The 27192-nt window shown below is 38.3% G+C and overlaps 2 protein-coding genes across 13 annotated transcripts in view; one reads left to right on the top strand and one right to left on the bottom strand.

Moving 5' to 3' along the window:
• ITSN1 (intersectin 1) overlaps positions 1–3834 on the bottom strand; it is a 133762-nt gene extending 129928 nt beyond the window's left edge. For 3 of the 8 annotated variants that reach the window (XM_064152468.1, XM_064152467.1, XM_064152470.1), the window contains exon 1: positions 3631–3829. The gene's annotated coding sequence lies outside the window, so the exon portion shown is untranslated. Of the gene's footprint in view, positions 1–3630 lie in introns of all 8 variants that reach the window. The other 5 variants (XM_064152466.1, XM_064152465.1, XM_064152471.1 and 2 more) reach the window with 5 other exon arrangements.
• Positions 3835–3908: 74 nt separating this feature from the next.
• CRYZL1 (crystallin zeta like 1) lies at positions 3909–26577 on the top strand. 5 transcript variants are annotated; one of them, XM_064152476.1, is made up of 13 exons: positions 3909–4056; positions 5135–5206; positions 7915–7992; positions 8549–8621; positions 9254–9298; positions 13775–13843; positions 16356–16489; positions 17312–17423; positions 22203–22301; positions 23015–23136; positions 23619–23724; positions 25385–25430; positions 26138–26577. In XM_064152476.1, the coding sequence occupies exons 2-13, from the start codon at positions 5141–5143 to the stop codon at positions 26235–26237; spliced, it is 1050 nt and encodes a 349-aa protein (XP_064008546.1). In that variant the 5' UTR covers positions 3909–4056; positions 5135–5140; the 3' UTR covers positions 26238–26577. The 5 variants fall into 5 exon arrangements, with proteins under 5 accessions (XP_064008546.1, XP_064008548.1, XP_064008544.1 ...); XM_064152478.1 differs by lacking the exon at positions 3909–4056 and adding an exon at positions 4360–4539 and having other exon boundaries at positions 23619–23727; positions 25384–25430; positions 26138–26245; XM_064152474.1 differs by lacking the exon at positions 3909–4056 and adding an exon at positions 4364–4539.
• Positions 26578–27192: the final 615 nt, after the last annotated feature.

Genomic DNA, 27192 nt, shown 5'->3' with positions numbered 1-27192 from the left:
TTCATAAATCCATAGTACTTAGACTTTAACTGTCAAAACCATATTCACCACAAATATCCTGTGGGCACACACAACCACAAAAGACAGAAGAAGGGAATGGAGATTGAGAACTACTGTGAAAGAGAAACACACAGCAGAGATTTAGGTTTCAGGCAAATAATAATATGATTATTTCAACATTCCAGACATGTTACACAGTGCTTGAAAAGTTGACTTTACAGAGAAAAGGAAAGATGACCACTGAAATGACAATAGCATTAATTTCATTATTATAGAAGCAACACAAGAAAAATGAACATATAATATCCAACACATTAAGAAAACCAAATCCTGTATGCATTACGTAATTTTTTTACTCTTTTTCTTTACTGTAATGAAGAGACTCTTGTAAAAATGTACCTTTTGCATCAAAAGAAACCCTTTCTTGCTGAAAAAGACAGGATACTTCTCTCTACTCCATCCCACACAAAACTACTTAATGTCTATGCCCTATTCTGGTCAAGAATTTAATCCTCTGACATGATGAAGATAAACTCCAGTTTCAGCCATGAGAAATCATCATTAATTAGAAATTAATCTCTTCTATATAAACAGTACATAGTCTAACAAGAACTTGACTACCTCTGCCTTTTATACAAACACACAGAGCTACAGAGAGATTCATTACAGACAGGTGAACTAAGCAGACATCTATATGCATACCCCAAAGCTATAAAATTCAGGGTTTGTTGTAAGAAGGACTGAAAAACGCAGTTATAAATATTGCAAACTGCAATTAAAATATCAAGACATACATACCTACAATAACACCTAAAAATAATCAGTGGAATCTGGGGGTTTTTTTCAATTTTAGAAAGTGTACTCTTAAAAAGAGGGGTACCATTTTTTCCCACGTATCATATAGAAATTTTAGCACCTCACAGTCAAGTTTTATGTGCACATATGATTAGATCTCAGACTAGACCAAGTTTCTAATTGTCAACCATACCATCCAATTTCATGCTATGCAAGTAAAAACAAAGCTAACTTATTCTGTAGAGCACATTTCAAGTTCAGCTGCTGTATTAAATACAATAGAAACAAGCATTCAAAGTGTTCAGCAGACAATAGGAACAGAAGCAAAACTTTTATAGTTAAAAAATGGGGGAGAAAAAAAATCTGATATTTGTAGTTCCGTGCAGGTTAACTACTGAGCCTGCCCACCTGAAATACATGCCACAAACTAATTGGTCTCCTTATGGCTTACTTTATTATCAAAGACAGCATAAACAAATGTTCATAACTGATAACTCAGCATAGTGATCTTCTCCCCATTCCTCAGACCATTCTTTACATTTTATGTAGCTTTTTTCTTTCCTTTTTGTTCTACACATGGAATTCTTAAATTCCTATTTTCCCTGGTGTTATCTTACTGAAAACTGAAATTACAATCCATGATTACAAAGGCAAACCAGAAAAGGCTATTCAACATCATCACCTGAAATCATTTAATTGTTAAATTCACATTCTTGCCTGAATCAAAATCTATCTAAATTGCATGATTAGAGGTATTAAGGAAAGGACATGAAGACTTTCCACCAAACATCAGCAACAAGAGACAAAACAGGCACTGCAAGTCACTAGTTCATTCTGAGATTCCAATCCTTAGATTACTGTATCTGAGTAGTTATTCCACTGAACCAGGATATAAAGGGGGGGGAAAAATCAAGAAAACACAGCTACTCCGAAATGGATCTTATCGGGAAGGAAAGACAGTGGGATATTATAGAGAGAACACTAGAACTGAAAAAATTAAGTGTGTTTTGTCAAGCAGCAAGTGCTGAGCATCCCACTCAGTTCAAACGAAGTTTGAGCCTAATATACTGGAGAAAATGTTCAGAAACAGTTCATCTGTATGAAGTATGACCCATGTAAAACTGGCAAAATCAGTGAGAGCACACAAGTGCTAATCACGCAACCTAAAAGGGCTCAAGGTGCTTTAACTCACATGCATATCCAAGCATAGATGATCACATATCTGAAAATACAAGCTAACAGAGAGCAACTGTTTTAGTTACCTGTACTTCTATACGCAATCAGTACACCTCCTTATAGTCCACAAGCAAGTACACTCCCCAGTCCTGTATTCAGAAATCTGAATACAACTGACATGCAAGACTCCTCCTTTCCTCATCCCCTCAAGCAGAGCTTTGGAGACAGTGTGAGCACTTTAAAGCGGAAAAAAAAGAACTCGATAATCGATATGTTAAAAAAGTTTACTATACAAAACATCACCAGGTCATACTCAATTGAGAGAATTCACTGGCAACTAGAAAAGGCAAAAGAACAACAACAAAAAAAAAAGTTGTATAAGCCTACAGGGAATAACACTGCACAGTCTAACATTCCACAGGATCATCAGTACCTAAAACAGTTTGGGTTTCTGATTTAGGGAAAAAATGCATATATTTGAAGGTTGACATATTGCATGCAAGCTCTAACCAAAAATCATACCTTAGAAGTGGAGTGTGGGAACAGATAGCACAAAACTGAGTGTCTCTTGCTTTAATGTGTACCACATTATCATTTGGAATGGTAGGGTTTTTTAGTAACAAGAATTGTTTACTAAACAATACTCTCCAATGATCTATGGAAGTATTTTCCCTATCATGACATCCATGCCACTCGGAAAGTAGTTTTCTAAAGGCAAACCCCACATTTCTTTCAAAATAAAGAAGCGGCTGAATCACAACAAAAGATGTACGCAGGAAACATTATCCACAAAGTTGTCTAATAATCCCAGGTAAATTGAAAGGATAAAAAAACCGACCATGTACTGGTTCCCTTTTCCTGACGCCCTGACAACATTCCCTCGTTCAATTGGTCGTATGCCCTTTTCAAGCTCTAAGGGATGGCATTCCGCTCTCCCTTCGACCGTATGCGTCGAAGGAGCAGGGAGCAAAGAGGACGGAGGCAGCAGAAATAATTATTTAACGCGGTAAAGCGAAACCCGCTACCTCACAATCCACGTCCGAGATCCTCCGGAGGACCCAGACACGGCTCTCACCGGGTGCGATGATTGTCTCGTGACGGCGAGGGCTGTGCTATTACCGAGCCAGAGCACACGAACCGGGACGCTCCCCGCGCCGCATTGCCCCGCTTTCATCTACCCACAAAATCGCAGCTGCAAAATCCACCCCAGTGAACTACCAATAAAAATTAAAAGAATGGCAAAAAAAGGCCAGCTGCCCAGCTAGCAACGGCGCCCGTCACGACGCGCAGCAGCCGACCAGCACACGCGACCTGCCGGGGCCGGACGCGCATGGGGGGAGCAGCCCGCGGGCGCCCGCCTCACAGCTCCGCGCCCACACTGGCGACGACCACAGCTAGTGAGGCAAATGTTGAGGAGCGGGGCGACCTGCTCCGTCAGCGCCTGTCAGCGGGCCCAAGCACTAGGACACGCCCGGGCGCCGACAGCGTGCGGAGACGGGGGGCGACAGCAGCAGCACAGGGCAAAGACAGCGCTGACCGCCCCCGCCAGTGCCTGCCGAGTGTCGTTGGCCTGGGGTGAACCGTCGCCCCTCCCAGTGAGGGTCCCGTCCCCCTCGTCCCCCTCCTCCCTCGTCCCCTCCCGCCGCCGCCGGCCAGTACCTCATATCTGCGCGGCCCGGGGGGGCCTACTCACACCCATGGCGACGGCGGGGGGGATGGAGGAGCCGGAGCGGCGTCCGCCACCGCCTCCACCAAACGCACCATCCCCTCCTGCTGCCTCTTCAGCCACCGTCTGGCGGGCGGCGAGGGGGAGGAGCCCTGGCTCGCGCTCGCCTTCACAGCCGCCGTACTGACGCGCGGCCGCGGCCGCCTTCCCGCCCCCCGCGCGACGGGCAGGAGCGCGCCTCCAATCAGAGACCGGGAGCGCCGCGGGGACCCAGCCTCCTCCAGCCAATCCGGCCCCTGCCAGGCTGCTCTTACCCCGAGGGGTCAGCCTGCGGGGAGCCGAGCTGGGGGAGGGGGCGTCTGAGCTCCCGCCCCCCCCTCAGCCTGCGGGGCAGGTGGCCCCCTTGATTCTGCACAAGGGTAATGCAAAGCGAAAGGACACTCTCCTCCCGTCTCTGGCAGCGCCTCAGTTGCCGGTCCCGCATTTGGGAGGTCACACAGGGCAGCCACTGGGCGCTGCACGCCGGACGCTGTAGCCCACTGGGCGGCACCGCACAGCCTGCTGGTCTGCGTAGTCTCCCTCCTGTCGTGGGCGGGTTGGTGGGGGATAAGGGATGCTGGCTCCCGCCTTCTCTCTTATGGTGAGAGACAACCACTCTAACCACTCCTGCCTCCTCTGTCATTCCGAGTGGCAGTCGCCAAGACCAATCATGAGTTCACGTGGGGCCTCTCAGGATGTCGGGGTTGGGAGCGGGGCGTGCCGTGGTGTCCGCGCTCGCTGGAGGGACGAGGTGGCAGCGCGGCGGAAACAGCGGTCTGCCATAGCAACAGACAGCTACGCTTCCTGCGGGCCGCTGGTGCGTCGTCCCCGCTCCCGGCGCCTCTTCCCTCTGGTGACCTTAGGTGGGATTGGAGTCCCTTGGTTTGATGTCACCTCTGTTCATATTTCCTCCGCGCGTGGTCCTTGGCGGCCGCTGAAAGGCTGCTGCGGCGCCGTGGGTGTCACGGCGCGGAGGCAGAGGCAGGCACTGGAGAGGAATTGGTCACTCCCTCCTCGCTGAGCGGCTCTCCGGTGTGTTAAAGCGCAGCGGTGGCATGGTGGCACTAACGGAAGCGGCCGCAGCATGGCAGCTCCTCTTCGGGGAACGCTTGGGTACCGGGGTCAGAGTGCGATGAGAGCCCGGCTGATCGGGCTTGTGCCGGGCTCCAGCTGCGGCGCTGCTCTGCGTTTCAGGGCCGTCCTTTCAACCTCGTGTGTCTCCTAAGATGTTAGTGCTGGCTGTCAGGAGCAGTATAATAGCCGCATATTTTTTTTCTGTCATTTGAGGGGCATGGGTTTTTTTAACGGTTTTGATTGCTGAGGACAACATAAGCCAAGCTTAGATTTTTAGCGAATGCCTATGTAAGGTTCCTTTTATTCCTGCATTGGTTATGTCGCCCTTTGCCCTGATGTTGTTTGAACATGTGTTATAGTTTGGTGGTTGTGTCTTTTTTTCAGATCACTATGAAGGCCTTGTATTGTCAGCAGAATTCACGCGAAGAGGAAATGACATTTGTCTTCCAGGAAAGAGTGAGTTCTGATCATAACAGCACTATTAATCATTCAGTGGAAAAAGAGTGTAGCTGAATGCCACGGGAGAATCGAACACCTAAGTCTTTTGTAGATTTAAAAAGAAATAGCTGGTTTAACGGATGCACATACAGACAAGTAAATAAAAGTAGAGGAGATATATTTTGCCATGACAGATTTCTCTCTGCAGTTTTGGTGTCTCTATATTTTTTAGAAAAAGAAACTGCAGGCATAACAAGTGAACCCTGACTTCATATGGATTCACATCTCATTGGATGTTACGGTTACCAAAAATAATTAGAAATACAGCTTTAGAAATGTATCACTTTTAGAGCATTTCTACAGTTATTCTTTCATCTTGTGAGTTCTTTGCTGTTACTGAAAACTGAGATTGCAGTTCAGTCTTTTTCTCAGAGATGTTGGTAAGTCTTCTTTGTTTAGCTGCCTGTTTTCTTGCAACTTAAAGGAACAAGACAACTACTTTTCTGTCAAATTTTGATGAAACTTCTCTAAAGAGTCTTTGTCAGTTCAATGTAAACTTGCATTATGTAAGTGTATACATGAGCTTGTGGCACATGGATAACATAGGATCTCATTGAGTATGTAGATGCATTAGGGGTCTCTGAACAGTAGGAAAATGCTTACACCATTTTGATGCTGTGAACTTGTGATCTCAAATCTTTTCTAGGTGCAAGATAAATTACTATAGATACCTGTGTAATATAGATACCTATGAGCCACGTAGTATTAAAATGGAACAGTATAATACTGGTGAGAATCTTGCTTGAGCTACTGCAAAGTCTCAGCAGTGATGCACATCTAACCAACTACATGAAGAGAAAGATAAAACGAGATAGGTGAATTTGATACAACCAAGGCACATATTCATGGAGGCATCTTAGATCTACTTAAACAAATTGTAAAGTTGTGCTTTTGCTGAAAAGGTTTGTTCTCCTTCTTGTAATAGTCTTAGGAGTCATGCAGCTATTAAGTAAGATGAGATCAGCCTACTTATCCAGGTGAAAAATAGTCATCTGCTACAGACTGGTTCATATGATTGTGTTGGTTCCGTGATTGCTAGCTAGGAGGGGAATGAGAATATGTAGATGCTGGCAACAGGTGAGCCAGACAGCTCTGGTGCAGTCTTAGGTAAAAGCTAAAGCAGATCTTGAAACTGCACTCTGGTGCACAGACTCTGTCTGCCTACTTATCTATTTAAATCTATTCAGACAGGAACTGAGGAAAAAGTTGTCTTAGGAGACCTTAATGCACTGAAAGGTAAATAAGGAAGGCAGTAAGTTGGATGAAGAGTTTCCATAGCAAAACTTTCTTATGTTTTGCCCAATCAATTCCTAATAATGACATACTTAAATTATGAAGACAGGAACAGCACAAACATTTCATTGTCTTTTTTTTTCTGAAAACTTGTATTATTTTGGAAGGGAAAGCAATTTTACTGTGTGTGTCGTAACAGCGCTTATGTTCATTGAACTGTGCATGCCAAAAGGATAGTTTCAAAAGACAACACAGTCTTGTATTTACATATACTACATAAATCCCTTAGATTCTACCTCTTTCATTTCTGTTGTGGGGTTTTGTTTCATTTTGTTTTTAAATCAGAGATGCAGCACTCGTATGGTTCAGCAAGTAACAACTTTTTTGTTTTGTGAAACAGAGAACCCACTTTGGTTTGTTTGAGGAGCTGGGGTCAGTCTGACTGGCAAAATGCCCTGCAATTTTGAAGGAACAGCGTGTGTTTAATTGAGGTGGGGTGAGGAAAAGATCAGCTCAGCATTCCTTGTACAGAAGTTACCGTTAATGTTATGTTGCTAACCCTAGGAGAAAAGCAACAGCTGTTTCTTGGGTAGAGGTTTCTTTTTTAAATCACTTAAACACTTAAGAATGTATCTTAACTTCAAAAGTAGAAACAAAACTCTCCAGTACCTTTCAACTTTGTGTTTTGATTCAAACAAACATCTACCTTGCAGACTACAATGTAACTTGGAAATATATCATTTTGCTGCCAGTACCTGGACTGACTCTACAGTTAGGGGAGGCAGCAGTCCAGAATTCAACTTGTCTTATTAAACACTTAGAAACAGCAGTACCAAACTACTTAAAATAGTTTCAGTAATCACTTTTAAAAATAAAAATTTAAATAAGAGAAGGCTTCATTAGTAGATCACTTTTGTATGTAAGGTACTTATGATTTGTGTGTTTTAACACCAATTCATATTAAGTCTGTTTCTTGGACATCATGTGGACTACCTGAATATTTGCCTCAGTAAGTCTGTCAGACATTCATGTGAAAATTCTCTGAAAATTCTCCATTGCTCTTGCAATATAGAGTTAATATTAAAGATTTGCACCCTTCTGTTTGTTAGACACTAGTAAGTTAATTACATACTAAATTTTTCAGGTAAGGATTTGATACTTACTGTGCAGAAAATAAACAAACCAACAAACAAAGAAAACCACACACCAAAACTCCAGAAAAATGCCAGTGTCTGCTAAGGCTTACTAAGGTCTAATATATATACATACTCTAAATGACATTGTAAATCTGTTGAGATATCAGTTTTCTTTAAATTGACAAAAATTATATTCTATCTACAACACAATTTAAAACAAAGGCAGTGTGAAAAAGTGTTTTCAAGAGCACATTTCACACTGCGTTGTATAACATAACATCTGTAAATTTGTCCCAGGAAAACCTTCCTCCTCCACGAGACAACGATGTGAAAGTACAAGTTAGAGCCTGTGCACTGAGCTGGATAGATACAAAGGTATTTGCTTATGTTTATTTATAAAAGCTAGAGTTGTTTATGGTTTCTGTTGAAGATCTAAGCTAGGGCTTTGGCTGATAATAGGCACAATTCCATTTACGCCATCTGAGGATACAGCTGTTTACTGCTGAGAAAGAGGCCACAGGATTAATGTGGTATTCTTGCATATCTCTTTAAACAAAAGGCACCTGTAATCTGGTTCCTAATTTATGGAGGAAGATCAGCTATCATTTGTGAATTCTGTTACAGTAAATCTCTTTTATCATCCTCTGCATACTGACTCTAAGTCAGTTTTGCTTGCCTGGTAATAACTCTGTTTTTATCTTTCTTTTGTTTGGTTGGTTGTTTTCTTTAATGTGCTGCTAAATTTAAATACAGAAAATCAGTGCAAATGTTTTAGTATGAAATGAGGGATGTGTGTACCTTTTTTTAACCCAGATAACATTCTTTGTAATGGTCCACCTTTCTTACTGTGAATACCAAACACTGTAAGATGATAATATATATGCAGATTTTGAGCTTTAGTAAGAATGCTGTAACCATTATTTTCATTTAGCTTCTCTCAGAAATTAAATTGGACAAGGAGCTTCTACCAGTTGGTCGAGAAATTTCTGGGGTTGTATTGGAAGGTGAGTATAATTGCCTTGGGAGAGTCTGGAGTACAACTTAAGGTCTCGTTATCCAGAAAAAATAAATACCATCTGTGTGGTACACCTTTAATAGCAGGAACTATTTGCTTGCGTAATGAGGTTTTCCCTAAGTCAATAACTGATACTGAAATGGAAGTAAGAAAAGGAACTGACCTGTAATTCCTGCATACCTGTTCAGACTTTTAAAGAACAAAAATGCATGGAAACATTCTACATCAAATTTAATGAGATCTTAAGATATTACCTGCACATGCTGTAACAATGTTTAATTAATCTGTAAATATCACTTGTTCATAGCGAAAGCAAAACAACATTCAGGAATTTCAGCAGTGCTTCAACGACACATTCACCTTTGATGTGTAGTTTAAAGCTTGGGTCTTTCGAAAACATATACGTGTATGTACTTGCATGTAACGTTTGTGGATGGGGTGCCAAAGCTAAGTGAATTAAACATCTGCATTTGGTATGTGCACACTTAATGGGGAAAAAAAATCACTATCAGGGTGTACTTTTTTGGTTTGTGAAGTACTGTTTCAAATGCATGTTCAGTTCCTGCTATAAACATTTATCTTAATGCCTTGTTTCCTCTTTTTTCATATTTCCTTTTTGAGTTGGAAGAAAGGTGACCTTTTTTCAGCCAGATGATGAAGTGGTAGGTAAGTTAATGCTTATTTGCCTTATCAATTAACATAATTAGTAATCTTTTTGTAATGAACGGCTGAAGTTATAATCATTGCTAAAGCTACAATTAGAGATATATTTTCAGAGAATAAACTAGTGTCACATGAATAAATTCTTACAGATTAGAATTCTATACTAGAAGATTTCTATTCTGGATGTGTTCTGATTGTAAGAATGGAAATTGAAGTCCACAGCTAATGTAATCTGTCATAGTCCTGCTGCATTCACCAAATCTCTAACATTATACACCTGCACCCAATTAGAATGAGTGCTCTAAATACAATAATCAAAATATATACACAATTATTTGTATTTATAACACTGTCTTCATGAAATTAATACATATTTATTGATTTCTGTGGATGTTACAATGTCTTTGCTTATGCTTCTTGCCTTTTCGAGGATGATATGAAAATACACCTAACTGCTAGTTATTAAAATCTTCAAACATACTGAATACTGTTCAGTTTCTTTTAAGTGACATCAATTCCTGTTTGAGTAAAGAAATCAAGAGTGGTCCTTTTTTAAACATGCAAGTAGGTTCATCAGTTCTTTCTACTCAGTTTTCTGATTTGCTAAAAGCAATGCACATATTGAGGTGTTTTGCTGCATACAACACCACGTTTAAAAGGAAACACTGACCAAGATGCTAGTTTTCCAGAATCTTCGTTTTTACTGCACATTAGAGTTCTTCAAAGCAGACTTGTTTCCCCTCTGACAACCACAGGGAGTCCAAGCTTTATGATCCTGCTGTGACATTATTGTCAGATAAACCAATCGGAAAGACAAGCAGTAATCACTCTACTTATTTTGTTTGTTGCTTAAAAGAGACTTGGGGTCAAAAACTACACAGGTGGTGTTGGGGGCTTTTCTTTTCCTGGTATAACTTTGGCAGATCTTTTATATTATTAGCTTAAATCTAATGGAATAAGACATGTGATTATTGTTCTTTATTGGCCACAGAAGGTATAATCCTTACAGTAAATGAAATTAATATTTCATTTTATGGGGTTCAGAAGTGGCTTGTATTTGTTTAATTAAGTTGAACAGTTATGACCAGGCATTTTCTGATCTTGCATATAGATAAACTTTGAACTATGAGTAATATAATTATTGTGACCAGTATTACTCACTTGGTTAAATATCTTACTGACCTATATTGCATCTGTTGCATATTTAAATACAGTCCTTTTGTTTCAGTCACATTCTGTTGTAGCTGAAGGAATACATCTTCAGTATGTAGTTGGAAAAACAAAAAAACCCACAACAGCTCTGAATGTACATCAGTAGGGAGGTCTAAGTAACATTCTAAGTGACTGCAGGAGGGTTGGTGGAGGGGTTGTGAATTAGGATGAATTCAAATATAGAGTAAGTAGTTTCTATGAGCTGAGGTACTTCAGAGTAAATTTGATGTTAAGGGAATGCAGTCTTGCTTGGGTGATGAAAGAGGCAGATTCCTTTTCTCTGAGACTTCTGCTTTTGGTAGTTTTTATTTATTCTTGAATGCTGAATGTTTGTGAATACAGGTACAGAAAAGCCCAAATTACATCTATAGAAAAAGGAAGGTGACAAATACAATGTTAAATATTTTTAGCTTATTTTGAAGCAAAACCAACTTTACTGAAAACTTGCAGCATGCATTTTCAAACAGCTGTTCGACCTTAAGCGTACAGTACAGATGCCATAAAGACAAAATATAGGAGTGACATATCACCATAATGGTAAATCTTTCCTAATAAACACACTTCCAAGTTACTATTCCTATGAGGTTATACATAGTTAATGAATGAGGAGATTTAAAAGAAAATGAGCTCTTGACAAATTGTTGAGCTACTTGCGTGTTTAACATCGAACTGTCCCAAAATACACAATTGCCAGAAAAACATTCCTACTTGAATTTTACAAAAAGCCAATCCTTCAGTCAAAGAGTATAGTCCTGGTATATACTCTTACTGTGTTTAACAGTAATAATATGCTAGTGTGGTCCTTACTTATGAATCTGCATTTTTCATGTAAGAATAGTACTGTGCTTTCTGGAAGTATTTGTTGTGTTAAACCATTCGTCTATACCTAAAATTATACCAAGAACTATTTCTTGCTTTTAAAGTTACTCTGATCCATCTTTAATCTTCCAAATAATATTTCCTTTGTTATATAGTGTATTCCCTTACATGTAATCATTCATTTGGTTAAGAGAAATACAGTAGTGAAACTTCACGCTGGCTGAAATCTTTTCAGATACATTCTTGGTTTCTTTTCAAAATTAGTCTGGTTTATTTGTTGCTCTCAGAATCCTTTAGCAGTCAATTATGTCATGTTCCTCATTAAAATAAGTGCAGGAAAAGTATTCTGAGATTTAAAATGGCCACAAATACTTGGAAACATAAACCTAAATACAAATGTACCTGCTTAGATGTACTGACAATTACTTAGTTTGCATGTCAGTTCTTCCATGTACCTTGTTACGCAGTACCTAAGTAGTCAGTGCATGCAAGCCCTGTGTTACGTGGAGTATTTCAGACAAGTATGGTGAAAAATCTGATTTTGTACTTGTATCAAGTGCTTGATGTGTGTAACATATATCAAATAAAGGTATACATGTCTATGTTGGAACTTCTCTAAGCATTATGAGGTATACTAGAGGGTGCAGTTCTTTAAGATGTCTTCTGTCCTTCCCTCAGTATAATGGTCATGGTTTTGTGAGTGGTTTTAGAGAGCCTGAAATCAATATGAATAGACAGCAGTGTACAGTGACTCCTTGGAGGCTGTCTTGAGTGTTAGGAGTTAATGTGATATTTTTCTTGACAAATGCAAAAGTTCAGAAACAAACGTCTTCATTCTGTGTGTTGCTTTTTCTATAGTAAGATGTCAGGATGCAAACTGGTTTGGCTGCTAAAGCTTATTTTAATTTAATATAAGGGAATTTTTCTTAACACTTGAAATATAATATTGTGTTCTCAATCTGAGTAATGCTTTAGGATAAGGACATTCTTTGATACGTCTTTATATTTTGTATGCTAAATTAAAGAATTAGAGCATGACTAAAGTTAGGAAAGTAAGACAGAACTGATAGTGATGTTGTAACAAGCTGTTGTGAGTTTCTTCTTCTTCTTGCATTATTTCCTAGTTGCATCATAGTTGCTACTTTAGACTTTTTATTGTTATTTTGTAGATAAAGCCTTGAGACATCTGCAGATGAGAATTGTGAAAGACTGGAAATAGCAGCCAAATTTGCTGTGGATTTTAAGCCAAAGCCTTTGCTCTGGTCAAAGTAGAGTGTAAGATTTGGTTGGAGAGAAAAGATAATACTGTTTTTACCAAAGACAGAGTATACATATGTTCAGAAGACTAATCAGATGCCAGAACCTGCTGTTCATCAGCATCCTTTGACCAGTAGAGTTAAAAACCTCTGTTAGAACCAGGATGCTTTTTTTTGTTTGTGTGGGTTTTTTGGGGGGGGGAGGGAGTGGTGTTTGTTTTGTTTTATTTCTGCCTGTTTTGTGTTGCTTTCTCAGTCTTGCATGAGTGGCTTCATCTTTTTTTTTCCCCTTCAGTTCCTCATTTCTACTCCAGCTTTTTAAAAGGTCTGCACTATTGCTTTTTCTTCCTCTGCTTCTTTCTGTCCCTTTTTGCTGCTATTGCTAACAATACATGTACAGCCATCAGGATAGAAGAGTTAGTGGTATCTGTACTGTGGCTTGGTCTGTGCCAAGAGCTCAGTTTTTCTTCTGTATTAGCTATGGTCCAGAATACAAACAGGATCAATCATCAGAGTGAAGGCAGTGTGAAGTGAGTTTAGACATAACCTGATGTCACTGTGTATATCAGTGACAGACAAAGTAACAGTGACACAAGAATATGTGGATATAGTAGTTGAAACCAAAGCTGTTTCTTGTTATAGCAGCAGTCTTTTATATGCTATTCTACAAACTGTGGTAACTCTACAAGTTACGGAATACAGAGATTGGGTAAAATACTGGTTTTACCAGTTTTATTGGATACCAATGAGTTGTTGGCTATCTTGGCACAGACTACTTCCATTTTTTTGTTCTAAATTTACTATGCTTCTATACAAATGTTATTCAAGGCAAGCATACCAGTTTACTATGTTTCTAACCTTAATCTTGCATCAAGGGTACACACGGATGCACTCTAGCTGACTCCCTTCCTTGGTTCCCACAACCTGATGAAAAATAACCATGCCACAAGTAAAAATCACTCAGTAGTGTCCCCATTCTTTCTCTCCACAACCCCAAAATGCTGTTTTGAGCACCTTTACCTGTGCCCACATTGATTACAGGCTGCTATATTCCCAAGTTTTCATAACCTCTCATAAATCTGAGAAGGGTGGCTGAACCACAAAGTGGAACTAGCAATTTCAGTAGGAGCATGGTTTGGTTATTAGGTATGCTTGTTTCAAATTAAAGTTCTGTGTTCAATTGTGTTTTCAGGAATTTTACCCCTGGATTCTGAAGAGTCTGGTGTTTGCGAAGTTATTCTAGTTCATGAACATTATTTGGGTATGTAGTTCATTTATTTTGGTAATATTTGCATTTACTGTATCTTTAGACTGCAGTTTAGCTTTTCTAATAGGATACTAATTAACTTGAACCTCTTGGCAAACTTGTTCTGTGTATCAGCATTCAGTCAACTCCACCTATTCACAGAAGCTTTGTATACTATGTACTTTCAAGGGCTTTTACTTTGATATCACTGTTGAAAGGGTTAATATTTTGCTCAAACCACAGAATATTGCTGCTTCTTTTTTTTTGTTTTTATTTTTTCCCCTCCTTCTAACTTTTCTTTATGTTGATTCATTGTCTTTCTACTTTGTCCTCACGTCATTTGGCACAAAATTAATTAAGGAGAAATTTTGGTTTTTCCTCACTTTGACTCAATATAGGAATATCACTTGTGACCAGACTGACAGATGGGATAAAATTAGCAAAGTAGAAACTGGAAAGAAAAACTTTTGGGGGCATGAGGATCAGAGAAAGACAAGTATTGGAACATTATTTTCAATTACTGCGAGTTTCCCATTTCCCCTTTTTGGGCATGAAGTGCTTTAAATGTTTAGAATACTAAATTTGGGGATAACTGTGCTGTATCTGAGATTGTTGAGTCAACTTGAGCAAGTGACATTTATACATAAAATAGTTTGTGTCTTTGACTGTCCACGAATTCAACTCGTGTAGTTATGAGGTGACTCCTTCAAATTTGTTGACATGAAAGCCAAAACCCTACTTTTACTGCATAAATTATTCTCTCCATGTTGGTTTGGCTGGTGTTTTGTTGTTTGTTATTTTTTAAATACAGGAGAAGCATACAAATACTATTTATGCTGAGTTGTTTGAAGATAATATCTTCCTGGCCAGCTATGACAGTTTTTCCAAAATAAACCATGGGCTCCTGGAGATGAAAAAATAGAGTTTCTTCTTTCTAACACTTAAAAGTACAGATCAGGCAAAATGAAATCTACAAGCCTGTGCTGCCTTACCACTACTTACTGCAGCTACAGGCAGAAAGTATTTCCAACTTTTATATTACTTGAAGTAGCTTATTCTGTGCTAAGTAGTATGAATTGGTGCACAGAATGGTGGTCCTGGTGATGATGCCTGGAAATCTTTTCCAGCGCACTGATAAATGATCCTAGGTGATCTCACTGTTGATGCTGTTTTACAGCTTCTCTGATTCAGATTAAATTGCCATTTCTTAGACTTAAAGGGAGGGACCAAACTTTTCCATTTTTTCTGCTTTCCAGTCTGCCTGAAGAGGATCGTGCTTACTTTGTTCAGTTCTACACTAGACTCTCAGCTGGACTATAATAATCTAGCTTAGTGTTAAGGTCTCTGCTAAATCATGTAAATAGCTTACATCAAAAATGGTGTTTGAATTTGTGATTTCCAGACAATAGAGTACTTCAGTAACATTAACTCCCTCAACTTCTAAGCATGTGGATAGAATGAGAAAATTCTAAAGCATCTGGTAGGTAGAGACAACAGAAAACAGAAATGACAAATAATAATATCTTGACCTTCATCTCTTTTGCAATGTTTTGTAACCTGTAGAAGCTGCTTATAGAAATGGATTATGAAATCACATAGCATCATAGAATGATAGGGTTTGAAAGGAACCTATGGAGACCATCTAGTCCAACCTCCCTGCCAGAGCAGGTTCACCTAAAGCAGGTTGGACAGGTCTGCGTCCAGACAGGTTTTGAACAAATTCAGAGTTGGAAATTCCACCACCTGTCTGGCCAGCCTGTTCCAGTGCTCTATTACCCTCAAAGCAAAGAAGTTCATCCTCATGTTTGGATGGAATTTCCTATGCTCAAGTTCATGCCTGTTACCTCTAGTCCTGTCACTGAGCTCCACTGAAACTGGCCCCATCCTCCTGACAGCCACCCTTTAAATATTTATATACATTGATAACATCCCCCTCAGTCTTCAGTTCTCCAGGCTAAAAAGCCCAAACTCCCTCAGCCTTTCTTCATAAGAGAGATAGTCTAATCCCCTAATAATCTTCATATTCCTTTACTGTATCCTGTCAAGCAGTTGCTTGCTCTTCTTGAAACAAGGAGACCAGAACTGGACACAGTACTCCAGATGAGGACAGAGACTCTAACCTATAGAGAGGCAAAATTAGGAACTCATGGGTTGGCACTTGAATTGTATGTTCTCTACATCTGAATCCTCTTTGTGAAAAAGAGACCTCAGATTATTTCTGTCAGGAACTATGGTAGGAAGTGTGTTTCTTTCTGTTTCTCTGTTCAAATACAGTATCTGAACTTGCTCACAAGAGCTGTGTAGAATATTGTTGGAATAACAACTGAGTTTTCCATTTTTAGTCCATGTAGTTGACCTCACACTGCCACAAGCCTCAACATAAGAATATTCTCTTTCTGAGATAGATCATAATTTGTAATTTTCTTCCATGTTTTAGAAATTGATGGAGTCTATAAAAAAAATCTGAGTGAAATGTCAGGAAGTTATTGCTTTTTTTTCTGTTTCTTTCCCTTCACCCCAAATTTAGTTCAAAAACCAGAAAAGGTTTGCTGGGTGGAAGCAGCTGGGACTGTTCGTGATGGTGTCCGAGCATACACAGCTTTACACTACCTTTCCCAAGTGTCTCCTGGAAAAACTGTACTTGTGATGGATGGAGCAAGTGTAGGTAACAACTGTGCAATAATTACAATTGCAGAACAGAAAGATTACCTCTGCCATAAATAACTGTCTTATCACCAGAACAATTGGATTTCTTACAACATATTAAATTTATTGAGCCTTGTATTTCATTCCTGGCAGCATCCTTAGCTTAATGCATTAATAGAAAGGGCCCTCCCACATAAGGGACTGAGCCAAGAATACAGTCCTTACATGTTGTGTGGGAAGTGAAGAGAGGTAGTTCTGTTCTGGTGCTTCGTATTGACATAGTTTTACCTTAGGCCATCAGGTATAACTGGAGGAAAGTGCCTTAATTTTTTTCTTCATTCATTTCCCACTACTTCTCTTTACCTTCTTTTAGATATAAATAATTTAATTTGCATTACTGCAATCTTTATGGCTAAGGAAGATGTGGAGCTTGCCTCAGCCAAGATTCATTAATGTAAACGTGGCTGGGACTTCTCCTTGATAGCCCTTCCTTCCTCCAACAAGCAAGCAAGCCCAAAGCTGCAAGTTACAGTTGCAGTTACTGTATTTCATTCCTTAAAGTAGAATCTGAGCTATTTTGTTGAAGAATAGAACTAGTTACTTACTGAAAGTTTATTCGGGGCTTCCCAGTCAATGAAAAGACTTTTTTGGCCTCACTTAGAACAAAAGCATATCTGTTAAAATTCAAATTCTTGGTTCAGATGTGTTTTATGGCAGAGTAAGTTGATTTGTGGATACCCTCCTGACTTCACCTGAACGTCCTCTGAAATGTAATTTTTCTTAACCAGCATCAAGTTGTTGCTGTAGGTAAATTCATCTGCATTTTTTCTTCTGCAGCCATTTGGTACAATAGCTATTCAGTTAGCACAGCACAGAGGAGCTAAGGTAATCTCTACTGCATACAGTCTTGAAGATAAGCAGTACCTGGAGAGGCTTAGACCTCCTGTAGGTAAGTTATATTCTTCAGTGCTAAAACTTACACTAAAGACTGCCTCAAAATATTTTTTTTTCTTTTTAGTCTGGAGGTTTTTTCAGTAGCTGAAAACTGAAATGCAAGTTACTAAACTATCTCATTAAACAGTTTTAAATTTTAATCTGTACTCCATAGGTATTTAATTTCTGGTTTAGGTGTATTTAATGGCATCTTTAGTCTTCATTTACATTGTAATGATTGTCAGTACTTTCCATCTCACACAGTAGTGCTTGAGTGCTGGCTGCTAGCCTAACTACTCAAGAAGTCTTTTCATTCTATAAAATTGCTGCTTGTGAACATGAAAAAAGCATTACTGAATCACCAGTATCATAGTGTGTAATCTAGGTACCTGAGACAGAGTTCAGATGTAATCATATACTTGAGATAAAGTATTCATCAGACTCAAATTACTACTAATAGTATTTTATCAAGCTATGTGGCAGCTCAATTTCAAGTACTGTTGGACTGTATCTTAAGAGATCTTTTCCAACCCAAACAATTCTATGATTCTATAATCATAGCTGAACATTTAACGGCTCTGCATTTTCCTATTTGATGAAGAAGTTTTGCTTTAGAAATAATAATCTATGACTTCTTCCATTTCTTCTCCCTGACACTTCAGCTGGGGGGTGGGGGTGTTCCCTCAAAGTAACAGGACTATTTGGACCATCAGCCACATAGAAGCTACTAGCATCTTCCATGAACAAGCTTTTTTCTTATTTCCGAGCTGCACAGTGGGAGTACAGTAGAATATTTATTCAGCCAGCTTTAAAATGAAGGATGACACTGCAATTCCAGTCTTATGGTAGTCCACGAACTTAGCTATACAGTGAACAAAAAGTTAAACTAGCTCATAATAATGATTCCCTCCTCAGAATGCAAAGACTGACACGGAATAATCACCAGGTTTTTTTCCGTGTGATTTTTGTTGTCGTTTAAGGAAGTATATATAAAAGTAGCTGTGTCTCTGCAAGAATGCCTTTGTGGGGAAAGCATTTTGTAGTCAGTTATCACATCTAAAATAAATCCAAATATATATATGGGTTTGGATGAGATGTGAGTAGGAAGATCATTTCAAGGTTAACTGTCCCTGCCTGACTCATTTGTTGTTTAACCATGATAATATTGTTAACAATGTTGTCTTTCCAAATCGAGAACTAGAGCAGTTTTCAAATCTTCTCTCTTGCTCTTAGTGACCTACTAAAACCAGGTGTTGCTGACATGCAGGTGCACATATTATTGTCCTTCTGTTCTTCCTGCTGGCTCATGCATAGTAAGCTAGCAGAGGGATGAAATAAGCCAGAAAGCTGCTCTTTAGAAACGGAATGAATTCTTGTCAATTTCTTTCTGACTCTGGAGGACAGAACTGGCAGTGGAAGCACAGAGACAACATGGTGTGCATGTGCATTCTCAGGCTGCGTGTTCCCACACATCTGCAGCATGTGGGAGTGATTCACTGCCAGCCTACTGAGTATTTAGAAGTATTTGGAGAGCTGATAATGCAGCAGGAAGTGGAGTGAGTACTGTGCTGGAGCTGTTACACAAGAGTACAGAGAGAGACACCTTTGCTGTCTGGCCTTAATGATCTTCAACAGGAAACTGCAAAGTTCTGTGTTGGGAATGCTTCTTTTAAGACCTAGCAGACTTATTTCTTAAGATTTTTCCCTGTTACTTTGCAAAAACAAAACAACAGCAACAAATGTGGTTTTTTTGCTTTTTTACATTTCAGAAGTCTATTTTACTCTAAGAGTAAAGATTAGAGATCAGAACTTAAAGCAGTTTTGTGAATGCTGTTGGTATGTAAAGGTTTGTTATGCCAAGTGTTACAGGGTGAAAGAGTAAATACAAAATACCTAAAACTTTTCTTTGTAGTATTTTATGGGTATATTTTACTAATGATATGAAAACTTTATTAGCTCAGAAATTACTTTGCAATTGATTTTATTATTATAGTCCTGTCAGTACATACAAGTAGGGCTTTGAGTTGCTTGTCATATTTACTGCCACTTTTAAGCTACAGGAATATTAATATAAAATAAATGCTTGAAGTAACTAAAGCATAGCTAACTATATCTAAGCAGGCTTCTAATGACTCTGGGTGGAGGCTTTTTCAGTTTTGTGTTTGCTTAGTGGTGTTTTTTTGGGTTTTTTTTGTTTTTGTATTTTGCAAGATCTATCAGCTGTCAATGAGCAGCAGTTTGTGTTTATCAGTGTATAGCACAACTAGCTGCTTTATTAAAATGGCTGAAGGAATCCTCTCTGCAGTGAAAAGGCTATGACTTCTGTTGCACATCTGACATGCTCGTTTTGCAACAATAAGAGTTACCAGTTTTGCAAATGTTTGTAGAACATTAACATTAAAGAAGAAAAATTAATTGCAATTTTACTTCAAATAAAGAGATATGACCTGGGTGCAGTATTAAAAAGAGAAACTTTTAAGTGTGAAAGCAAAAAGGCACTGGTTTTACATTCTGGGATTTTGGGGAGGTTTGGGTTTCTTTGGGGTTTTTTTGTAAGAATTATATTTTGGGCACTGGAATCATAAATTCCTGTTAATGTTTAAGGAGTCATATTTAGACCAACAGAATGGGGTCTTTGCATGTCTTCAGTGAAACAGTGTGTGAAAGTAAACTCTGGTAGCAAGGTAGAATACTGATATTTATACTTCTCACCAGCAGTGAAAGAGGGAAACTAAAGCCTTTTTGGCAGTCATAATAATGTTGTTTTAGAAGCTGTGCAAGTCATGGAAGGAGAAACTGAACTCATTTACAAATGTTTGGGATTTTTTTTACACATTTTTGCTAAACAGAAATCAGAAAACAATCACACTGGTTAAACTGTTGTGTTTCTCCTTGGTAGTCAGGATTTGAGTCTATTAAAGCAGTGTTATTCTCAAAGTAAACCTTTTTTGCAGAAACTTTATAGTGCATCAAGTTGCTTTGTTAAGAAAAAGCTTTTAACTTCCTGACTGAAGAAACTAATCAGAACAGGATATTCTGAGGTTTTATTTGCATTCAAGGAATGTGACTATCAGTATTAAATTAATGTGGCACTTTTATTAAATTATGACCATATGTGTTCTCTTTAGCCAGATAATTTGTCTTCAGTGAAAATTTTGAAAGGTTGACCTAATAATTGAATGCATCTGAGGATGTAATTGGAAGGAAGAACAGACAAACATACCAAAAAAAATCAACCCAAGCAAAACACATAAACAGATTTTTTTTTGTTTGGGTTTTGTTTTTTGTTTAACTCCAAAGCATTACCTGAATTTTTAATATTCTTGTTAATGACCAGTTTCTTGTAATATTTCTTCTTCCTCCTTCCTATCCCCTGTGATTAAATTCAGGAAGGTATACAGCAACCTTTAGTGGGTAAGTACACATTGCAAATTTGAGTTTAATCCATTGCCCACTGGAATTGTGCCCCCAAATATAGCTGACATTATTTCCAGCATAATTTTTGGAGAAGTCTTTGACCTGTTTAGTTTCTGGATGTTTGTTCTACCTCATAAATATGAAACAAAACTGAAAATCTTAGCTGCTGCTTCTCTGCCCCAGTTATTCCTGATTCTGTTGTTTATCTTTATTACCACATAAATAGGGTATCACATATATATATGAGAAGAAAATATATTAGGAACTTTCAGAAGTATTTCAAGAGTAGATATATATATATTTTCATCTAAATATTTACTTAATGACCCAGAAAGCCATTTAGAGGTTAAAAAAACACAGGATCATAGAATGTCAGGGGCTGGAAGGGACCTCGAAATATCATCTAGTCCAACGCCCCTGCCAGAGCAGGATCTCCTGTATCAGTTCACACAGGAACACGTCCAGGCAGGTTCTGAATATCTCCAGAGAGGGAGACTCCACATCCTCCCTAGTGTGGTCTAGTGTTCTGCCACCCTCACAGTGAAAAAAATCCTCTTCCTGGTTAAATGAAACTTCCTATGCCTCAGCTTCCACCCAACATCATGCAGAATATAGATTACTAAATTTATCCATGCTTGAAGATAAGTAACAATAGAACTAAGCATTATTTGAAAGAAAATATGGATACTAAAAGAAGGGAGAAAAAAAAACTTGCTGGAATGATATGAAAAGTCAGCATCTCGTGACTGTTTATTATATTTTCACGTGTTTACTTCTGAGTTGCACTGGGAGACAGCTACATGCAAGACAGAATAAGTTTTCATTTTCCTCTCCTGATGTAGAAGCAAGAGGAAGTGGTGTGGTTTATGTAGAGTAAGGAAAGACAGCTATACTTGGAAAGTTCTCCTAAAGCATTACTGCTGTGGTTATTTGATAGATAATTTCAAAGTTGGGAGGCACAAAATAAGATACCTCCTTATCTTTTGTCCACATTCTTTTGCTTCAATGACATTGCTATAATAACTCTAGAACTTGCTGGTTTTGAAGGCGCTTTTGGAAAAAGAATAGCAAAGAATGAACTTTTAGAAGGATTTATGATAATTGTCATGGCTTACTTTATCCTTTCTGGCCTAAAAAGGCTTGTGACTTTTACTTCTGCATTAAGCTAGTGTGTAGTTTTTGGTGTTGATCTTGCATTCTATTGTGAAATGTAAAAAAACCAACCAACCAAACAAACAAACCCCAAAAACTGGCTAGTATTTTGACTTTGCTACAAACTTGCTTATAATACTTTCAAAAGTTAGAAACTTTATGTTCTGCTCTGAACCTAAGCTTGACATTTTTATTGTAGTTAACCAAATGGTACTGCTCTTTTTAGCTCGAGTGATAGATGTGTCAAATGGAAAGATAGATGTAGCAGAAAGCTGCTTGGAAGAAACAGGTGGCCTGGGAGTGGATATTGTTCTAGATGCTGGAGGTATGTAACTGATGAAAGTCTGGTCTTCAGAGAACTATTAGTTTGAGGGGTTTGTTAGTATTATTTATAAGTCATATAGATGGAGGCTGCATGGCCTCAAATGATTACAATTAGTTGTTTGTTCCCATGCAGTTCTATGTATGTAGATCTCCTTAGGCTAGATCTCTTTACGATCTGCTCTTATCACCCTCTAGTGGAAGCATCTGATACTGTCAGTCATCTGCTACATTTGTCCGAAATTTTCCTCTCCCAAAACCTGAGCAGAAAAAAAAATGTGTTTAAAGGGATAGAGCTGTGACATAGTTGTTTATGCCACTTTTTTTTTAATACAAAAGCTATGCTCTAATCTCAAGTGCTGTCAACCTATATTCTAAAACATGTCTGACATGTGGAAACTCTGAAGTTAGTAATTTTAGGTAAAATAATAGAAGAACTTCTTAGCATTCCACTAAAGTGTGTTAAAAATATATATTGCATTTCCTAAATCTTCTACTTCAGATATTCTCATGTGATTAACAGCACAATTGAGTTCCAGGAAGCTGTCTTTCATTGTGTGTGTTCATATGAGTGAGTTGCAATATATGCATATCTGAAGACATAGGACTATAAAGAATTCCAAGATATGTGGTTTTCAGAGAGATGGACGTTTCTTTCTGAACAGAATTTGCTTTTGAGTTTGAATGAATTTGTTCTGCCTCCTGCATTCTCTCCAGTGAGATTATATAGTGCTGAAGATGAATCAACTTCAAAACCACAGTTGCTGCCTCATAAGCATGAGATCATTACTCTGCTTGGTGTTGGGGGACACTGGATAACAACAGAAAAAAATCTTCAGGTAAAGATACTGTCACACAAATGAATTTATCAGCACTACATATATGTGCATGTATATATATGGATGTGTCTGTCAGCTTCTGTCATGAGCAAATGTTCCCCACTGTTAAATTGGTTTTCAATTGAATTTTCACATCCAGATAATAGCAAGTATCTAATGGGGAGAATAATGAATGTTTTCATTTTTCTTTGGGACAATTTTGGAGCTGTTTTTTTCTGAGATGATAGCAAGCTATATTAATGGCTTGGGTATACTGACAAATTTTAAAAGGCCTGTTTTCTTTGTCTGTAGATATTTAACAAGACAGAAAAGTATCCTTTAAAGCTATAAATATGAAAAGTTTGCTAAGTGTTAAGAATGGACAAGGGGAGGGGTTTTGTTGTTTGTTTTTTTTTCAAACCATCTACATAAAATTACTACTTAGCCTTTATTTTCTTATAGAAAAGTGTAATTAAATAACATTTTTCTTCAATTTCTTCAAGCTGGATCCTCCAGATAGTCATTCCTTGTTTCTCAAAGGAGCCACAGTCTCCTTTCTTAATGATGAGATATGGAACTTGTCCAATATACAGCAAGGGAAGTATCTCTATATCCTTTTGATGGTTGTTTTGAATACTGACTGCTAATATTGGTGGACAGAAATATAACCAAGAAACCAAGTTTCTCTTCTCATCAGTCATGTAACCATAGGCTTAAAGGTCAGCACAGTTAAGCATACACTGTAACATAACACATACTCCTGTTTTAAGCTGTTCTCTGAATTCCTTCTAAATATATATCTCTACATGCTTCTTTAAAAGCAGTGCTGACATAGAAAACACATATGAAACACTGAATAAAATTCAGTATTTCAGTTCTAGCTTGAACCAATTAACTGAAGATTTTATTTCAATAAGGATTTTATGTTATGCACATGATATTTTGGATTTTGTTGTTGTTATTCTTTTGGGCAGTATATGAATCATTTGTCAGTCTTAATGCAATCAGTTTAAATATAAAAGTTCACATATTTTGGTTTCATAACTTTTTTTCCTTATTTGCAACATTACATACATAAAATCTGTTGAGCAAAGATGTGGGTGTAGAAAGAGAAATGTCTCCCCTAATTTGCATTACCTACATTTGGTCTTGGGCAGCTGGACTCCAAACTTTATACTAGCATGGCATGATCAGTGGATCACCTCAAGTAATTAGAGGTTTGCCTCCTCATGTCTTTAAGGACCCTCCCTGTTCTCTACTGCACTGCAGATTATGAGATCTGCTGAATCACTTTTGCAGTTTAGTGGCACAGCAGAGGCAGGTGAGGATTAAGTCATTATATTTATGAAACAACTAGCTGCGCTGCAAGGAAATCCTCCCCTCCTCCCCCAAACTGCAGAGTAGATTAGGCAAGGTCAGGCATGCTAAGGAAATATTTATCGGATGCAGGTAATCATGAATGGGATTTATAGTTTGGTATTTTTGTTGAACAGTTACCCACATGAAAAGTAACGTAACTAAACAGTTAAGATTTCTTCTGTCATCCCCTGGGGTATCTTTAATAGTAACAGTATGTTTTATCACAACGGGCTTTAAAGTGGAAAGGAAAAATCTGGTTTGTTTTTGCTTGGCTTTTGGAATCTCTGTATTTTGTGAAATTCTTGAGCATATGGAATTAATGTCATGTGAAGATGTGGCTTGAGCTTCAAATATTAACCAGATTGCTCTTAAAATGAAGGAAGCCATGTTATTTTTTGATTTTCATATGAAGACTAAACACAGCCTGATCTGTTGCATTGTCGTGAATGTTAGACATTAACCCAAAGATCTCTCACAGATGTTCAGCGCTGCTCCAAGAACTTAGACTCTGCATTATTCCAAACTTTTAGTTTGATTTTTACTTCATATGCTTCAGTAATAGGGCTGGCTAACTGGTACCAAAGTCTGTCATCTTCATTCTGCACAAAATAGGAAGCTGCCATTCTGATTGACTAATGTCTTATGTGGGCTACATTTGTCAATCTTAACCTTTTTGCTTTATTTTTCAAAATGCTTTTTTTCCTGATTTCATTTCTGCATACTGTTTCAGGAAAGGTTTTGATATACACACAAGTGCATAAATCTGCCCTAAAGATTTGAATTAAGGTAAATTTTTGTTTTGCCTCAATTTTGTCTGGTTTTGTATGAATACAGGGCTCTTGCCAGCAAACATGAAAATCAAAAGATATATCGGTAGATACATTCTTACCTTGACAGTCCTCTTAGATACCTATCTTAGAAGATATCATGGAGAAATTATCAAGTGGTGTTTTCAGGTGAGAAGTATTATTTTTCCTTTTTTTAATTCATAATTAGAAGTAGAAAAATCTTGCCAAGATTGTGCTGCAAATTTATGGTAGGATGCTCAGGGAAAGATGCCTCATATAATTTTTATGGAGCAGTTTATGGCCTGTTTCTGTTTGTAATATAGCAGGCTAAGCACAAGAAAATTTGGTCAACCCCACTATTGTGCTGTTCTGTCAAAATTTAACAGTCAGCACATTCTTTACTTCATGGAGAAAGAGCATACATATATCTGTCTGCTCAGCAGTGCCTGATTGAGAAATGGTGTTAGCTGGAAAAAATGATAGGTCTGTTTAATGCTCCTCTGAAAAGAATGACAGCTCTACTAGATACAAACACTCCCATAATAAGTTGGGAATAGAAGATTCTCTCTCAGTGCAGGATACTGCATTGATACTGAGCAAAAGCCTCACCACCAACCATTTTATGAAATTGTGATTTATTTTTTTTCCCTTCCCTGTAAGAAGGATGTCTTTTAATTACCTTCTGTTTCCTCATTGCTTTAGGGCTCTTTCCTTATTCTGTGAACCCAGCAAAACTATAAAACATCTATTTAAGGAGTAATGTTTACATAGTGAAAGGAGTAAATTTTACATAGTGAAAGTAAAGTCTATAGCAGTAGTCCCACGATATTTCTGTTTATCTGACCAGACACTTCTAACATATTGTTCCATTTTAGGCCTCAGCTGGATGAGCCAATCCCTTTGTATGAAGCCAAAGTTTCTATGGAAATAGTTCAGAAGAATCAAGCACGAAAAAGACAAGTCATCCAGTTCTGACACAGAATTTACTGATTTCTAAAAGAAGCCTGTGAAAGACAAAGAAACAATCTATTTGAGAAGTAAACTAGTGTATACTTTTTCAAATAATTCTGTAACTAGAACTTTAAGATCTTTTGTACCTCAGCACAAATGGTCTGAGAAGCTTCTGTGACTTCAGAGTATTTTCTTGGATCCACTCGAGCAGATTATTCCCATCAGCAGCTTCTAAAGAAGCAGTCTTGACATACAAATCTTGTCTGCACTGCCTCAATTACAAACGTCAGGAATGTTTACAGGCAAACCTAGTTGCTATTGTTTTTTAACCATACGAAATTAAAGGGGAAAAAATCTGGTGTTCTTTATTAGTCCTCTCTTCTACAACCCCTACCGACAGTCATCTTTATATTTACCTTCTATCTTTGACTGTGCTGAGATTGAGCACTGTCTGCAGTATGCTTAAAAGTCTTAAATACCCATTTAAAGTTATTTAATTGAAAGACAGGCAAAACCATCAGTATTGGCAAGGATGCCAGAGGGGGAAGGATATGGTACTGACAGTAAGAGTTCTTTGTTTGATTTTCTACTTAATTTTAGCAGCCAGGCAGTAAACCTAGTAAATGTAGAGCCCATAAGCTCATACAGTTGTGCCATTCAAATGACCGAGGCTCTTTTTCTATCTTGTTACTGTAATATTGTCTTTAATATCTTTCCAGTAAGACCTTCCTGTGCTGTGTACTTTCACTTCCTCTCTTAACCTCAGGCCTATCCTAGTACAGCTCAAATCTGTTTATCCAACATTCTCCATTACCACGAATCTCCTGCAAATCAGCAGTATGGAAGGAATTGCTGTTCTGCTTCCTTCAAAGCATGCAGCTTCCTACTGCACTTCTCTGAGAGCAAAAATTTCTGTTCATCTGTGCCATTCATTTTCACTCTGCAGATGGCTCAAACAGTGTACACTAGCACTTTAAAC

The sequence above is a fragment of the Pogoniulus pusillus genome, chromosome 12 (assembly GCF_015220805.1).
Source record: "Pogoniulus pusillus isolate bPogPus1 chromosome 12, bPogPus1.pri, whole genome shotgun sequence".
Lineage (NCBI taxonomy): Eukaryota > Metazoa > Chordata > Aves > Piciformes > Lybiidae > Pogoniulus > Pogoniulus pusillus.
This window is presented reverse-complemented; position numbering and strand designations above follow the sequence as displayed.

What these genes read in the sequence shown, in the direction of transcription:
- CRYZL1 (XM_064152476.1), top strand. Translation starts at nt 5,141, where the DNA reads ATGAAGGCCTTGTATTGTCAGCAGAATTCACGCGAAGAGGAAATGACA. An exon ending in GCCAGATGATGAAGTGGTAG is followed by an intron (nt 9,299 to 13,774) that starts GTAAGTTAATGC and finishes TTGTGTTTTCAG; the next exon opens with GAATTTTACCCCTGGATTCT. An exon ending in TATTGTTCTAGATGCTGGAG is followed by an intron (nt 22,302 to 23,014) that starts GTATGTAACTGA and finishes CATTCTCTCCAG; the next exon opens with TGAGATTATATAGTGCTGAA.